Source organism: Tenebrio molitor, chromosome 5 (genome assembly GCF_963966145.1).
Source record: "Tenebrio molitor chromosome 5, icTenMoli1.1, whole genome shotgun sequence".
Lineage (NCBI taxonomy): Eukaryota > Metazoa > Arthropoda > Insecta > Coleoptera > Tenebrionidae > Tenebrio > Tenebrio molitor.
In genome coordinates, this window is record NC_091050.1 from 11235806 (window position 1) to 11253616 (window position 17811).

Genomic DNA, 17811 nt, shown 5'->3' on the forward strand with positions numbered 1-17811 from the left:
AAAAACAGTTTGTACATCATCTATAAGCCCAAATACCTTATCCGAACTTAATAATGTTTCTTCTCACTCAAACGTTATCACATCATTAATAATAGTTATTATACATAATATACAGGTGTCCCAAAATTGGCGTACAAACTACTTACTACCTTATCGAGGATGCTTAAATGTACGTGAAAAAAATATGGAAAAAATGTTTCCGACAAAAAAATTAATTATTTTTATTATTACTATTAACGGTAATACAATGTAAACAAAGATATATTCGTACATCATTACCTTGCAATGTTACCGTAGTGGATTTAAAATATTTTTTTCGATTTCCAAAGCTTCTAAATTCTCTATTATGCAGGATTAAATATTGGTAGTGAGTGATCTTGTACTTTGTGATAATATGTACGATTAGAGGTAACTGTCATTACAATTTCATACATATATTTCAAAAGAATTGACAAGTGCCACTTTCAAAGACCGCCAAATCAGCAAATAAGTTCAATAGAATTTTTTTAACATTTTTCTGACGTTTACGGTAATCTTTTCTACACCGTAGTGCACCGTTAGTACGCCATTTTGGGGACACCCTGTATTAATAAACGTTAATTGAAACAAAATAATTTTTGTTTAATTTGTCTAATTGCATATTAGATCTCAAAGCCGTAAAAATAATAATGAGACTCAAGGAGAGCTTTCAAGTTTTACAAATTGTGATGAGTAAGTTTTCTATTTGTCTTTATACACATGGACAAGTCTTATTACTTTAGCAACAACTCCGAGAGCAATAGCACTCAAAGCAGATATGATTTCATGGAGACATCTTTTCAAGACAATAGTAGTGATTCTCAATCTAAAAAAGAAGAAGTTGAAAGTATTACTTCTCAAAATAGGTATGATGGAAAAGTTATTATAAACATTTAAATAACAATTTGGCTCTCCTTAGTAATGATAATGAACTATTAGATTTGCCATATGATACAGAAATAGTAGAATCGGATCATGCTGTTTCTGCTACAATTGAAGGCAGAAGGATTTTCGACGTTGCGTTCCTTGTGGAACAATTAAAAACATTTGGACACCATTCAGAAGGTTTATTTGGTTGTAGTGGAAACAACATGAGTTTTCAAAAAGAAATTAGACGAGGAAGTTGTTTTGAGTTGGTGTTCAAATGTGATATGTGCCACAAGGTAGAAAAACTTTTTTCTGAGCCTAAAGACGAATCTTATATGGATGTCAACACAGCCACTGTGAGTTACCAAAACATTGCCCTATTTAGGTGCATCTCCTGATGCTTTAGTAGGAAATGAGGGAATAGTTGAAATTAAGTGTCCATTTAGTGGAAAACATCTTTCTCCTGTTGAAGCAGTTCGTAAAAAAATCATTAAATTTTGTAATGTTGACACTAACAATCAACTATCTCTAAAAAAAAATCATCCTTATTATTACCAAATACAGGGACAACTTGAAGTCACCGACAGAAAATATTGCATATTCATAGTTTGGACCCCTCATGACTTTTCATCGGAAAACATACTTAGAGATCCCGAATTTCGGCATGAAAAAATGGAAGAAAAACTTAAACATTTTTATTTAACATATCAATTACCGGAATTGATAAACGCCAAAAGACAATAATTATAAGTATTAGGACTGGTGGAATTAAAAAATCTACAAGCGGTACCTATAAATAATTTGTTTTTTTGAAGTTTCTTTTGTGTCTCTGGGGAGGCAATAGTTGTGTTTTCTGTTATAATATTTTTACTTGGTTTTTCTCTTTTTTGTTAACTGCAAGAATTTATTTTTGTTGTCAGAGTACTGTTTTTATTTCTTTAGTATTATTAGTAATAATTGCTAACATTAATATGAGTACCTAATTTTATTTGCATTTTCATTAAATTTACTCTTGAGTAAATTTATCTATTTACCTCCCACTATCTATTTCCTGTAATTATTACATATGTACTAACATATTTTCATTCGAAAAATTAGTGCAATTTTTGTTATATCTCCGTTCTGCATTCTATATACATATACATATGTATATCTAACATTTTTAACTTTCTTTTACACATTTGACGAAATTGCACGTTTTGTCCATGGTATAAATGTTTAAAATATTTGTGAGTTTTTAAGGAATAGCTTCATAAGCCTGCTATAGCATGGGTTGCCATAGGTAACACGCCGACTCGATTTATTTTTTAATTGATTATAGTCAATTATCATAATATGTATGACTTTTTCTTATGTAAAGTTATAGACTGCAAAAATAATAACAAAAACCAAAGATTTATAAAATTCTTGTGTCATCTCATGGAATCTTATATGATTTTGCTCCTCTTTCTGTTTAATTTTCTTTGTCTTCTATAAATTGAAAAAATCATGATGTGATCAAGACGAAAAAATATTCTGTGCTTTTGTGTATAATATATTATAGTTATGTACAAATCTGTCAACAAAAAATTTAAATTTTTACTTTTTGGAAATACATAGTGACTTTCCGTCCTACTCAAAAAATCGTCAATAATTCATTTCGTATATTGTTGAACAATTATTGTTCACTTGGTTACACCCCAGAGGTCGATTTTACTTACTACGGTGTATTATAAATATAATCACAAATAGGTACGTTCGAGCATATCCTAAATGTGCCGAACGTGTGCCGAACATTTCCATTCCAGCCTTGGTCTCTGCATGATTTCTTAACCAACCCTCCTCGCACTTCAGACCCCGAAAACGTTATCATGGTTGCATATTCAAAGATTCTGTGTTCGCGGCTAGGTACAACCCCGCCTTAAACTAATGAATACTGCCATTGCACAATGACTCATGTTCGAGAATTTTTTTAACCAGTTCTTAGGTGCGCTATGCACAACAATTTTTTATGCCAATTAAACAACAAACAATTTATGCAGCGAGTGCAATGATGTATTTATCTGAACAGTGTAAACTATGTAGCGTTTTGTTTTTCTTCTACTTCTTTTTCACGAGTTCAATACTTACTGTCAAACGATACAAACAATTCTGGCATGTCATCAACCGACACCATCGACCTGTAATCTAGTTTCGGGGGCGGCGCTTTCGACGATTTCGTACTGGTTTCGGTGGGTTGCCTGATGAAAGTCCCCACCGACGATCGCCTGAAAACAAACAGAAACTGCAATCTCCGACTGGAGCGCCACCTGTCACATCCATACTGTGGTGTTTAAATCAAACAAAAACCATGCCCCTTTTGGCTAGCGTCAAAATAAATAAACCTAGTTTCGAGACACATCGATGATGTTATCATGGTATGGTGTTCAAGTTTGTTCGAGTGCAGTATTACAAGATATCTGCTGTAGCTGTCACACCTTACCATCTTAACACGTCCGTGACAAGCACTTAACGGTGTTAGTGTGTTGTGTATGTCTTTACACAGATTACGTGCAAACATCGGCACATACCCAACAGCCCCAACTGTAGCCCCCACGGCACCGACGGACGCCCCGACCTGCGCACCCATTGCGCCTACGGTGGCGCCGACGGAGGCCCCCATCGCGCCCACCGACGCTCCGACGGCACCGACAGACGCCCCCACCGAACTGATGATGTTCGTGGGGAAGAAGCTCGAACTGTCGGTGCGCGGAGAGTCGCTGAGGGGCGGACCTCCGCTGCCGCCCGAATGGGGGCCGCCGGAGCCGCCGCTCTCTTCCGACGGCGTCTTGTTGAGAAAGAGACCGGTGCCGAAATCCACCAGATTGATGGGCGAACTGAGCAGCAGCGTGAGTGACGGTTGTTGTTAGTTAATGGTTAATGACGGAGCGGGTACGAGTGGAAGGGGACAGTTACCTGGAGAACACTTTCGAGAAGACCGACGAGTGGTGGACGTCGGCGGCGGAGTGAGGGTGGTTCGGCGCCTTCTCTTCCTCCTTGTCGCCCGCCAGCGTCTCCATCCAAGACAGGGGATATGACAGTCTTTTTAACATCTGCCAAAATAAATTTTCGTCAAAAAATTCGAACAATACGTTCTAAAACAGAACAGATAGTGAGAAGCTAGAAAGAAGAGCGTGAAAGTACAAAGAAAAAATATAAAGTGAAGTATAAAAGATCATAGAATCAAGAAAACTACTTCTCTACCACCTACTGGTTTGTCTTTGTCAAGTACCTTATTTTTTCTAGTGTCAGCCTTTTCAGAATCCTCCTTCGACTCGGAGCAGCTCGTGGACAAGGGCAGTCCACTCTCAGCTTCAGAACTGGAATCCAGACTGAACGAAACTGAATTGGTCTTTTTCCTGGCGGGACTCTCGGTCTCGCTGGTGCCGGAAACGTTTGTTGGGGCGATGGTGATGGGAGGCACCCAGTCTTTCGAAAGTACAATGTCGGCGTCGCTGTACTGCTGTAGGCAAGACATCGTTAAAGACAAAACCGGACGCGGAAAACTTATCAAAATTACTTTTTTGGGATGAGGGGCTATGGGCGGGACGCTCGACTCTCTGATGTCGATTCCTGAATCGTGACAGCTTTCCTTGACTAAACTGTCCTCTTCGTCTATTTGATCCTCCTGCAACATTGACGACGAAATCGGCGGGATCTCGTCGGTGTCTATCGACTGACGGTCCCTCGACGGGATGGCCCAGTGGTGGTCCAAGAGACTCTTCCTCCTTTCTTCGAGCGACCTGTGTTCCGGTTCCTCCAGATTGGTCGGCGTGACCAGTTCCCTTTCGAAGGCTTTCGGAAAAGCGTCGCCCTCTCGTTCTGTACACGAACACACAGATTCAGCATCATCTCCGGTAACTACAAACACATCGAGTCACGACAAAAGCGACACCTACCACCGACGACGGTGAACTCACCCAATTCGGGAAACGTCTCGTCTTTCACCATGAGCGAGTCGGGCTCGCCTCTACTTTCCGATTTCGGGTAGTAGATCTCCGGCTTTTCGGCCGTCGTGTTGGTCTCGACGCTGTGGCCCACCCGCATGTGGGCGATGTCGTTGTAGATGGCGGCGTTCACGACGAACTCCATCGGGGCGATGACGCCGTACGCCTCCGGACCGTGCTCGATCACCAGGGGATCGGACACGTTCGGGTCGAACATGACCGCGTTCGGTGTCACCAGGAGGACGCCGCTGACGACGCCCTGGCCGTCGGTTATGTGCCGCACGTTGATCTTGAGGAAGCGCTCGCGGAAAGCCGCAGAGTCTTCGTCCAGGTCGGTGGAGCTCTGGTTGCATGATGGCGTGCGAACGCGCTCCACGTGACCCGGTTTAGGGCTGACCGGCCTCAGGTTGTCCAGCAATTCTAAAATTCATTCGACGTCATTAACAATACAACAACGTGCAGATAATCTATCGGGTTTACTCGTAATACCAGCACACCGCAGTTTTACAGTAGTTCCAAACCACATTAGATAAACAAATGATCAATTAATGGTGGTCTGAAATTACTGTAACTGGTCAACAAAACACTTCCACAGGAAATTAATATACTCCGTAACATTTTGATTACATTACTTCACATGATTTAACTAAACAACAGGTTCTTTAAAGAAAGCCAACCAGTTTTTCTACAGTTGTGTTAAGATGCCAGCTAAAATTCACCAAATTTGTAATTATCTTACAATTTTGGTGAAAATTCTAACACTGGCCCCACGAAAAAAATAAGTAATAATCCAAAACTGGACTTTTCAAGTTTTTTTAAGTAAAAACGAGACTGCACTTGATAGATTTTACGACTAACCTAAATGTCATTGTGTCATTTTTTTTGACATCTGTCAACAACCAAGGCTTACTTCGGATTTAATGAGAAATTTTCAGTGGCAAAGTTTTAACGGCAATTTTCGAAAAACTGAAGATTTTTCGCAATCAGTAAGTTTCAATAATGTGATTTGATTAAACTCAATACAACTTCTCGTATTATCGTCTCATGTACTGTTTGTAGAACTTTTGGAGCGACATCTAGTGGAGATTAAAAAAATCGAATGATAGTGCTGGTTAAATTGAACCAAAATCAGTGGACGTACAAAACTTAGTGATACTACGTAATAGGAATTACATAATTTCTTTTTGCTATAGTTAAATCAAGTCTTATGGTAAAAAGTTTTCCTAACCTGACCTAACCTACAACCCAATAAAAGTAAAACAATAAACAACAACAGATACTTAATGTTTTTGTTCATTTCAAAAGGGACATTGATTGTATGTACTTTTTTGTCTCTTCTTAATGTGGTGTGGCACCTTTTACAGATGTACAGTAAGAGATAACTTTTAACCAAGTGCTTCGCAGATTTCAACCCCTTTGAATTTTTGTGGCGAGATGCGAGGTGGAAGCAGTAACAAAACACTATCTAACGAAGTCTAACTGTTTTTTTTCCCATTTAATGTATCAAAAGTTCACACGACAAACTTCTGCTCCTTTGTGTTGTACAAGGTAAATACTTTTTAGTCCACTGTTGTCAACACCTGCAATGACAAGAGTTTCTTCACATTTAAAAAAATTCTAACAAGCATAATTCAACGCAAGTTTCTCTGCCAGACCCGCATGTGAAGAATTTCGTAAAACCGATTTTCAGCAAAACAATTTCTCCGCGATTCGGTAACAATTTGTCTAGTGTCGTTGCTTAATCACGTGACTATAGAAAGTACAGTCCTCGCGATAACCACAGTTGCATAACGAATAATCAAATTGGGGGAGAGAATATTTGAGTTTCGAATTAACAATTACATCATCTGGAATTGTTTTTAAAATGTTTCCTATACGGTTCAAAGTGTTAAAAATAATAAACGTAACGATAAACATTTGCGAACAGATTACGCTTCAATAATTTATGTGACCTTACACACCCATGGCTATCGCTTAAAAATTACAGACTACTTTCACCACATTTCCCTCTATTCATCCGTACAACGCGGACAAATTATTACTTGGAACAAATTCTATGCATTTACTGACAACTGAATGGCTTCTAAATTATAATTAAAGTGGACACAAATTACTCCTAATGAAATATTAGCACATTTCAAAGCACTGAGCCCGTGTAATGACCCTTGAATCTAGGTAACGTACGCCGTTCGAAACAAACCTTTCTCTTCGGGGGGCAGATCATCGTGGGAATCCTCTACTGGAGTTGAACCTTCGGATTCATTTTCGTTCGATTCCCTGATAGGTACGTACAGATGCTGACCGGGGAATATGTAAGGCGTCGCTAATCTGTTCAATTTGGTCAATTCTGAGGGGGTCGTGTCGAATCGGGCCGCAACTGACGTGAGTGTGTCCCTGTCGGCAACCTGAAACATTGTTTTCCGTGTTACATGCAAATTAGGGCGACTACGACGCTGCGTAAACAATAAAACATTCATATTTGGGGGCTAGATAACTCGCATATTTTTACAAAATGGTAATGAGGACCTGTTAACGACGCCACACTCAGCGGAAATATCTCTCACTTGCGGGGTTGTTCGCGCAACTCCACCAACAAGCGATCTGCATAATTACTCTTCCTGGAAATTAACGAAATAATGAATTTTCTTGTCTGCAACTCGATACGAAACCATCTTTACCCGTTTCGGCATGCACTCAACTGTACCAACTTACAAGTTTTATCTAAACTAAACTGTACTAATCTTATCATTTAATGTTGCAACCTGCAAATGTAAACAGGCTCATCTTTCCTGACATTCTCCGATTTGGGTATGTGAAATATTTTTAAAATTTAACAGTTTCGTGGAAGAAAATGTTTACGCGATGCTCACCTACTAGTGCGCTTTACTTCCACGTCTATCTATTTTTGGGGGAGGGGAACTCTGCGCTTAGTCCCGAAAATTCAAAGTTGCATTTCTCTTGCATTTTTGGTAGAAATTTAAAAACTAACACCACCGTCTTCGCGTCTTCACGTAAATAATAATGTGAATACAGTTCTAAACTCGACTAAACAAGTTTTCAAAGTCAAAACAAATACTATTCTTATCGGAGAGATTTACGACTAACCTATTAAAATTAAATGTCATCGTGTCATTTTTAGTGACATCTGTCAACGACCATGGCTTACTCCGTTTTACCTTTTCATTTTCAGAAAAAGGAAAACTTTCAGTGTGAAAGAGTTTTAACGGCAACTTCCGGAAAACTGAAGGTTTTTTCGTTGCCAATGAGTATTCAAACTGATTTGACACACAATTTTCGTTGCGCCGTCTCATATTCATATCGTAGTTTGAATTTTGAACGTTTGGAGCGACATCTGGTGGACAATTTTTTATTAATTTTTGCACAATGGAACAAACCAACAAATGCAAAAGCAATAAAATTCAACTAAACAGGCGAGAAGACAACTTTGTCACGTGTGCAAGGCAATTTCTTTTAGTCTTTTACTATTAAATGGAGTCTTGTTGCCAACAATTTTTCCAAACCTTACCTAACCTACAATAATCCAATAAAAATTAATTGAAGTTATTGAGCAATAAAAACTGATTTCTTTATGAACTTTAAAAAATAAACTATCGCATCATGTTTTTGTGTTGCATGCAAATATTTGCACAATGCGCTTATAGATGCTTCCATCAGCATCTAAATACTCCGGTGGAAACCCTCCGTTCTAGCGGAACCCATTACTTGTTCTTGAGCCAATTTTGCAAAGTTTCACCGTCAAATCGTCACACTTCCACTTGAAATTTTCAGTCGTTATCGTTTTCGATAAAATAACTCCGCATCTATTAAAACTAGCTGAACCGGTAAGTGTGTCATAAATTTTCACTAATGCCTCTCGGAGGCACAATAAAAATAGCTTTTCTAACATTTAGCTCTATGTACGGTTCAAACGACCGTGCTCGACGCCAGCAGGAGACGTTCGATCGGTCGCGCCATCAACAATTCCATGCAGATTCTGCATTCGTCGCATATTTTCACCTGGTGCATGCAACGAGGAAACGGATTGTCTTTGATGCCGCACCGTTCGACTCCACTTTCTAAAACAATCGACATTTTTCCACTCGAACATTTTACTTCCCCGGTAATTAGCGCGAGCAACTGCGACATTTTTTCGTCGGCAAAAAACCAACGATTACGGCGAAAATTTCTGCTAAATCATCCCGACGGTCGCCGCGGACGTTCCGAGGTGGATTTAATAATGCATGAAGTGCCAGACCTTCCACGGGAGATAATCCCGACCCTCGACCGTGAATTTCCCAACCCCGAACAAGCAATTATTGTAATGATTAAGTTTTAAAACGAGCAACACGAGCCGACCCAACTATTAAATTTCCACAATGTCTGTAGTCCATTTGTTTAAAAGCTCGCCTCAATTAAATTAATTAAATACACGGTAGCAGTCTCGGGAACAATATTTAAACGAGCTATATCAATATTTACACCAATTCTCAAAGTGCTGACGTCTCTCCAACCTGCACATGTTTTGTGTGGCTTGCCTCATCGATTCAAACCTACACCCGATGACTTAACGCTCTCCTGCTAATGAGACTCGAAAAATGCTCCAAAACAATAAATACCAGTCGAAAATAGATCAAATGCGCCATTCTGACACCTTCTCTCGAGTATTTCTACTTCTTCGACGGTCACGTGACGATATCCTGGCGTCACCACCCTGATCACTCTCCTTATCATTTATCCTGATTAGTGAACACGACAGGAAAGGCCTCCGACACATTCTACAATTTTTCTGGATCTGCAGGACCTACTTCCAGCGTCGTAACACTTTTATCAATTCGCGCTGACAATACGAGGCAAATTCAAATGTCGTGTTTGCTCACGATTAGTCGACATGTCAACCGTCAGTGTGCGAATTAAGCTACGACGTCACGTCGACGAGTCAAGGCCTGTACAATTGGGATGTGAATAACAATTGGGTTTGGTGACAATAAATTGTGCGCAGATTAAAATCTTTGCCTAAGACTTGTACGGCACCGGGGGCGATTGCGATCCCGTGCGAACTCATTGTCTTCTATAAATACACACCGGAAATGGAAGACATGCAGCGGTGATCACCTGGACGGCACAATCCACCTCTCGATGGTTTACGGTCGTCGATAAACAAGAAAATTCATCAGCACCGGACGGAATTTAACGGCGCGCCGCCATAAACCGTTTTATTACGTATTTAGCTCACCGTGTAAGTTGTCGTGTTCTCCGGCGGTCCTGTCTTCTTCTTCTCGGCGAGACTGTTGCTGGAACCGTCTATATCTGCAAACAGAAAAGAGACCGGTCAGACAAAAGAACCAAGGCCGCGTTTGTGTGGTAACTTTCGGGAAAAACGAACGGCACAACGTTTCGAGGATGATAACCTTTAGTGTCGACAAAATAGACCACGACGTAATCGTGTTGGTCGTCGATTTTATTTATGAAAACTCCCGGCGAGTCGTAGTAATCGTCGATGAAATTCATGACTGCACACTTGCCACATGACGACTGCGGTTCACCATTTTTCTAGATAACAAAAACATCGACGGCCTTGACGCACACGTCGCGCTTTCAGGATGCGACGAGTTCCTGCAACCGGCAACGCACCGAACGCTGGAGAATTGTTGGTTGCAGCACGTTGCAGGAAAACGATTCCTGCAGTCGATTTCGTCCCTCGACGATTCGAATAAATTCGTTACGGATTCAAATTAAGACCACTGGGAGACCGTCGTGGATTGAAACAAATGGGGGAGCTGCGAGAAAAACCACCGATGGGGGAACAAACTGTTGGGAACCTCTCTCCTCGGCAATTTTTTTACAAGTAAATTCTGAATTATGCCCCGCTCGATCCATCTAATTATTTCCGTTCGGATGATTGGCTCCCCGCTGATTGACAGACAAATTACGAAGGATCCCCGCGCGACTACGAATTATTGGGCCCCGGGGGCGGCACCGAAGCAATGAAAATTATGAAAAATGATCGACAGGCGAATCTCGGTGTGCGAGAGGCGACAGGGGCAAAGGACGACGAAAAGCAGCGGTAGCGAAGATGCACAAACAATTGCCACGGTTTGTTTATCTCCTTTTTATTACATAATGACTGGAATAATCTTTATTGTGATTCATGTTCCTTAAATGAGAATTTATTTGATCGGTTTAAATATTCCATCCTGGAATTTCGGAACAATTTCTCCCCATCAAATCATAATTAATTTATGTTCTTTGGGAATTTTGTGGTGAGTTACGCACCCACTCGACCACATAATTAATTCCAGATTTTTAAATAGAGAATTTGTTAGTAAACACGGCTCGATATAGCAACACATTGTTGAAAATTTTCCAAATTTACCACACACATAATCCTTTCACTGAACAATTTTATTTGTTTTAACAGATCGTATTTATAAGTTTCAGTTTTCAACGTGTTCATTATTCTTCATCTTGTTTTATAAAGTTTTCCTCCATTTTATTTGACTTTTATTATTTCATTTTGTTTAAAGTTTACCAAGCATAAATTACACGACCGCCGTTATATAGACATCCCACTAACATATGTACGTACATTTGCCATCTAGCGTTGTTTTATGATCGCATTCAATTTTGTAAGAATTTATCTAAGAATGTTTGTTTCTTTCAATTATGAGCAAAATTAAAAAATAACCTTGGGCTAAACGATGTTTGTTAATTTTAGAGGCGCTAAATAAGGTGACTCTCACACATTTTCAAACGACTTTCCTCCTCTTCTGGTCTCTTACTTGTTAAAATAAGACAACAAAATTTTATGGAGACAGTACAGTCACACATTAACATATTTTGATTACCTCTTGACACATTCTGTCTCGCCCGAAATGAGCTTGATCTCTTTTTTCACTGCTCAAGAAAATATTGCTCACTTAAGTTTATTATTTGCTTTTATCTGGAGCACCATGAAATAGCAATTACTATAATTTGGCAATAAGCGTTGCTTTCATGTAAAGCATGGCTGAAAGTAAAGACATTTTGATTAAAACTTCCAGCTGTTTTTATTTTATAAAAGTCAATAAACAAAGATCGTCAATAATTTACAGAACAATGGAAAGGTGAAAGTGGAGTTTGCAAATATGCTCAGATATCTTTCTTTTGTAAATGATTTGTAAATGCCAAAAAAAGTAAAAATGAAGAAAAGCTGTCTTTCAAACAACTAAGAAAATCAGCAGGTGCATAATGAAAAAATAATAAGAGGAATAATTTATCGCCATTAGTCATAAACGTATTCAGGAAGCAATTGCAGAGTTTACATCATCTTATCACTTTTATTTTGGCTAATAATTTTTTAATGAACTGTTCCAATCACACTTTTGCCTATTTACTTTTCGCACACGCTTTAAATACAAAATATTTACATTCGAAGGTGGTTCACCATTTATTGCCCTTGACATAGAAGCAAAAGAGTCCACGATTTCAGACTTCGCCGTCTATTTTATTTTTCAACTTGAAGCTAAAAAAAAAGCGCTTCAATACCGTGTCGCGTTATTTTCCATCAAAATAAAACCGATCGATATTTGTATCTTTTTCCGTTGGATCAATACGGGCTTTGCTCGCCGCAGCTGCACCACGATTAGCAAAGCTACCGACTGTGATTTCAAATTACATTTCGCTCGGCCAATAAAACTTATTCCTTCCTGACCGAATGAAACGAAAATCGAATTATGCAATAGCGTGGCGGAAAAACTGCCTTACTTTAGTGTGTCAATACTTCGATAAATTACCATCAATTTATCGGTCGACCAATAAACGTTGTTTACTCTTACGTCACCGGTCTCGCGAGGAAAAGTCCCTCTCGATCGATAATTCATGAATTAATTTCCGGTTTTGTGCGGAAGCACCGCATACGCCGTTACGTCACACACAACGTTACCAATTTAAATCACGGAATTCTTCCGATGAAAGCGTAATGAACCTCATCTGAAACACCCTTGTCGTTCGGCTCGATCAATGCCAAAACCGCACCGCTGCGCCTTTCTACGTCTTTAATTATGGTCATGACTCGTTAACATAAAGCAGTGATTTGACATTTATGGAAATATTAGTGTAGGTCGTCGCAGCTCCGCGTTCGAAGCATGTTCTAATTAAATTAGCGATTTGTTATCACGATAACGGACCGCCATCGCTGTGGTGAATCGACCGAAGAAAGTGCAAAAGGCGACCTCGCAAAACCGCACGAAAAATCCGCGCTTCCGGCTTTTTAAACATTTCACTTGCGCAAAAATCGCCGCCGTCAAAATTAATTTCGATCGCGCCACTCTTCTGAGTCGATTTTTTCCGCGGAGGCCACCTCGCAAAACATCAATAAATCGTCTTTAATTGACGCTAATGCGTGTAACAACACGGACTTAATGCACCTACTTACGCAGCGAGGCCCTCGGACAAGCCTTAATCTGCGAGTCGCGGTTTTCTCCGATAATGCAAACAAACACGCGAAATTTTCGCTCTACTAAAATCGAGCCCTGTTTACGTTACACCCCGCCCGTTTTTCTTTGATGCTCTAAAAATTGTTTTCTTAAATTATGCTCGACTTGATGAGAAAATATTTGCGCACGATTGTCAGTCATGGAATTTTAAATCGACTCTCGGATTATAAACATAAAGATGTACACCAACGCGAAACGCGAAATAATTCATTCTTTCGAAAATAAGCGAACTCGGCCCCAAATCTCGCCCGGATTAAATTTAGACCTGCGTGTTGTTCCGCCGTGATTAATCGCAAAGGAAACGCTTCTTCGTGCGTTGGGCGTAACCGACGATTTTTCTAAAAAAAAAAACAAACCAACACGTATTAATTTTAAATTTCGCGATTACGTCGAGCGGTACGTGCCCCGAGATCTTGACGCGCGTTAACGAGGGTCGATGTTGCAGCCCTCCACGAGGCAATTTAAAAATTAAGCGCCCCTTAGCCCGACAGAATTCGCAAAATCTATTTTTGAGCGGCGAGTGTACGTGTATTGTTGGTTGCCTACCCAGAACTCGCGCAAATTTTTTTTGTTTACTCTGAATAAAACAGGACATTTTAATTAGCATTTGACAACACAAACCAGATTCGTATTGATAACGCGCGAGTTTCTAAAGTCGGGGAGGGGGCGACACGATTAAAAAAATTTAATGTCGAACTATTGTGTGTAGCATTAATTATGTAACCGCAAGCTGTGTTTATGGCCGTTGGAAATGAATGAAACTGTAATGACACACGAATGTGCACGCTTACGTACGATAAATTAATATAATAACGGTAAATAACAGAAGCACCAAGGTCTTCGCGTCGACGTTCGGCAGTTTTTTTATTAATTATGGGACACGTGGGGCCGAATTTATTTTTAAATTCGGCGGACCCATCAATATCCTTGTTTATTTACGAGGGGTGTTGATTAAACACGTGAATATTTAACGAAAACAGATTTTTTTTTAAAACGACCTTCACGCCGTCCCTCCGAATTTACACTTTCGAGTGTCGATCTTGCGGTGGACAAGTGTCGACGGTGACAAACGACGGAACCTCCAGTGTGTCAAAGTCGCCGAAAAAACTTCACCTCGCGCCCATCACGACAATTACAAATCATAAAATTCCGCGGTCGATCCTCTGCACGTCGAATTTTTTTCATCGGCTGATTGCGGTCCCGTCATCCTTCGAGCTGTTAGTTCTCGACCTCGCAAATTGCCGACATTACGTGTAATAATCGAGCGCAATCATCGCACAAAGTTCCGTTCCGGGTTCGGGCGGTGGGTCCCGCGTCCCGTCACCGGCGGATTTCTTCGGCCGCCGGCCACGAGAAACGGATCGGACGGGAGGGGAGAAATGACGTCGTTTTTCAGATTCGACGGCATCTGTGTTTCATTTGGGCAAGGCGGGATCGATTGAACGGTGGTCCGCGATGGGGATGTGGAGTACGTAGTCGCCCCCGGGCTCGGAATCGATGGGAATAGTTTAGAGTTTCCACCTAAACTGCGTCTAATCTGAGATTATGACGAGGGCTTAGTTTTGCATTCCAAAGTGGTCCCTCGCGGCCGGTGTTGTCCCTCCGATTTGAGGCGGGCTTTTAAAAAGATTTTAATTTTGCACAGGGATCATTTACTTATGCCGCTGGGCCCCCGGAGATTTCTAAAGTGGAGCCTTTATTAAGGGCTTTTGTTCTTTTTCTTTTCAACTGATTATCCTTTCAGGCTAGTAATCCTCTTCGTTTACATCTTCCCTTATGTTCTCGGATCTAATTTCTTCCCTACAGAATCTTCCCCTCCCTCTTTTCTATCTGAATTTACTAACTCGCTTTCCCGTTATTCTCTTTCATATTCTTCATATCTCCTCGTGTTTGAACGAACTTTTGGTGAGACTTTCCCGGCAGCTTCTCATATTTCCTTTCAACATTTTTGCTGCGTATTTTCAACATTACCAGCTACATACTACTTTTCTTCATACCTCGTGAGTTTTGTTCTGGCCTTTTTAATATAATTTTTATCTTTCAGTATTCTTGAAGTTTTAATTCTCTTTTTTAAGCCCTCAATTTCTTTGCTATTCACTTCTAAAAGGCTTCTTTTTACATAAATATTCTACGCCCTTTGCTATTTTATCGCAATTAATTCAGATTCCTTTCCTTACTTTGCTACCATTACTTCTATTAAATCCATATTTTGAAATAATTCTTTTTAATCACATTTTCACCACCGTTTTATATTTCAAGATTTGTCATTTTTGAAATGAGATTTCTTAATGATTTACTTTTTATACTTTTAGAATGTTTTAAACTGTTTGTATCTACTATTTTTACCCATTTATCTCTTTTCACTTTTTTAACATTATCTTTCTAATAGTTTTCGTTCTTTTTATTGTTTTATATGTACTTTAAATTTACACATTCTCTCTGTCACTCGTTGAAATAATTAGACAACTTGATGAACTCACTTTTCACTATATTTTGGGCTGAGTAGGCGTTGGAACAATTAAACCGTTTAGAACAGTGTAAAGTTTGAATTTCCCGCCGTTTGACATGAATAACATTTGCTTATGTTTAATCGGGACATAATTGAACATGTTTGTTTTCAGCAAAGGGTGTCCTTAGATATTTGCTTCGAGAATAGGAATCGTTAAGTCATTCCATTTTTAAAATGTAAAACATTGCAAAGAAGAAAAAAAGAAAGTCTTTTTTGGCTCTAAATTTTAGGTTAGCTGTCAAAATGCTCTAATTAATCTACGCTTTAAAAAAGCACAACAATTGACGGTTTCCAACGCCTCCCCAGCCCAGGATTTCATTTGAACGTGGGATATCTTACGATTCTTCAAATTCAATCATGGTTCATGTTTAATGATTAAGAAGTACTGTCCCGAGCAATAAATTTTGGTCGTCAATGTCATTTCAAAATTTGGTTAGATTGTCACAAATTTAAAAAATTTCCCTGCCTGATTATGTCCACGTCAACAAAGTGTCAAAAAATTGAGAAAAAAATTACAATTAATGTCATCCAACATGATGATCGGTTATGATATTTACGACTGTTTTACAATGGAGCATTTTCGACTGCGTCAAAGAATGACCTTGACGACCAAAATTTATTGCTCGCGACTGTACATATCTCTTGCATTATTTTCAGCTTTCTTCTTTTTTTTTATTACATTATTGCCATTTACTTTCATTAAGTTCCAGTCGCTACTTTCTCTTCTCTTCTTTAAATACTTATTGTTTCTTTCTCATATTTTTCCCAAATCCCCAATTAACTCATTCTTTTATTATACTTTTCTTTCCCTCGTTTTCGACATTAACGACTATTCCACTCATCACTAGTACTTTTTTCTTTTTTCTACTTTTCTTCATATATCTTTTCATTTTTTTAACATTCATGGATCTTTGTCTTCTTTATTTTTATCTTTAACTTGTGTTACCCACATTTATATGTATTCTTTTTTTTTATGTCAGTACATACTTCTTTTTAACTCCTTTTTTGCTTTTGTTCTTTTAAACTAATATTTTTAAACAACTGGACAGTCTGGTAATGTTTTTTGCACATTTCACTATTCGCCTCTTTACATCTTCTCTTTTTTTAATAATTATGTAATAATATTAGACTCTTTTTAAACATTCTCGTATTTTTCAACTTCACTTCTATTTTTTTAATCATTTTGTAAAACTTTCTCCTTTCGTATAATTTTGTTAAATTGTTTAATTTTTTTATTGTTTTACTGAACTTGCTCTCTTTCAATGTCTCTACTTCTTTTAAATCCATATTTTGAAGTGATTTTTTCCGTGTTACAGATTTTTCTTTTAATTTTCGACTATAACTACACAAAAGCTCTTTTTTAAACCGAATTTAATCATATTTTTCCTCATTTTTCGTCTTATTTTCGCATTTAATCCTTTTTAATTTTTTTTATCCTTCTCTTCTCCATTTTCTACCCCAACCTCTTTTTCGTTTATTCTCAATTTTTCAAAATTGTTCATTTTCCGAACGACAAAACCGTTATTCTCTCCGGCGTCACCGAACCGCACTCGACCGACAAATTGACCTTTTCATCGACGATTACGCTTTGACTCCTTTGCGTGCGACGTTCAATCTGTCAACAACAACCGTACCACCACATTAAAGTGGGCAATTATACAATAACATCGTTCCCCCCCTGTAAAAATTAAATTACATCCGCGTGGGTTAAAAACGTTTTTCATACGTTCCACGTGAGTCACCGTCAGCTGTTGTTGTTCGTAAAGCTTGTCCGCCATAAATCAGAATTTTCGAAAAAGTCACTCAAGTCTCGCAAAGTTCAACATCCAGTCAAGTATGACCACTTTCGTTAATGCGTTTAACACCTTCAGTGACACCAACGTGCAACAAAATTAATAACCGGATTCACGAAACGAAACAGCCACCAATCCGTATTTCGCTCGTAAATTTTACAACTTCCTCGTTAAGCCAAGATCGG

The 17811-nt window shown here is 39.0% G+C and overlaps 1 protein-coding gene and 1 long non-coding RNA gene across 15 annotated transcripts in view; one reads left to right on the plus strand and one right to left on the minus strand.

The window, feature by feature from the left end:
* Positions 1–17811, minus strand: part of mtd (mustard) — a 73109-nt gene that overhangs the window by 10747 nt on the left and 44551 nt on the right. For 6 of the 14 annotated variants that reach the window (XM_069048091.1, XM_069048088.1, XM_069048089.1 and 3 more), the window contains 7 exons: positions 10084–10157; positions 7051–7255; positions 4824–5270; positions 4424–4764; positions 4136–4366; positions 3820–3998; positions 2995–3131 (listed from right to left, as the gene is read on the minus strand). In XM_069048091.1, coding sequence (XP_068904192.1) covers positions 2995–3131; positions 3820–3998; positions 4136–4366; positions 4424–4764; positions 4824–5270; positions 7051–7255; positions 10084–10157 — 1614 coding nt within the window. Of the gene's footprint in view, positions 1–2994; positions 3132–3819; positions 3999–4135; positions 4367–4423; positions 4765–4802; positions 5271–7050; positions 7256–10083; positions 10158–10216; positions 10408–17811 lie in introns of those variants that run through there. The other 8 variants (XM_069048097.1, XM_069048085.1, XM_069048098.1 and 5 more) reach the window with 6 other exon arrangements.
* LOC138131242 (uncharacterized) lies at positions 7252–8358 on the plus strand. Its single transcript, XR_011159738.1, has 2 exons — positions 7252–7658; positions 8041–8358. It is a non-coding gene; the product is annotated as an uncharacterized lncRNA (long non-coding RNA).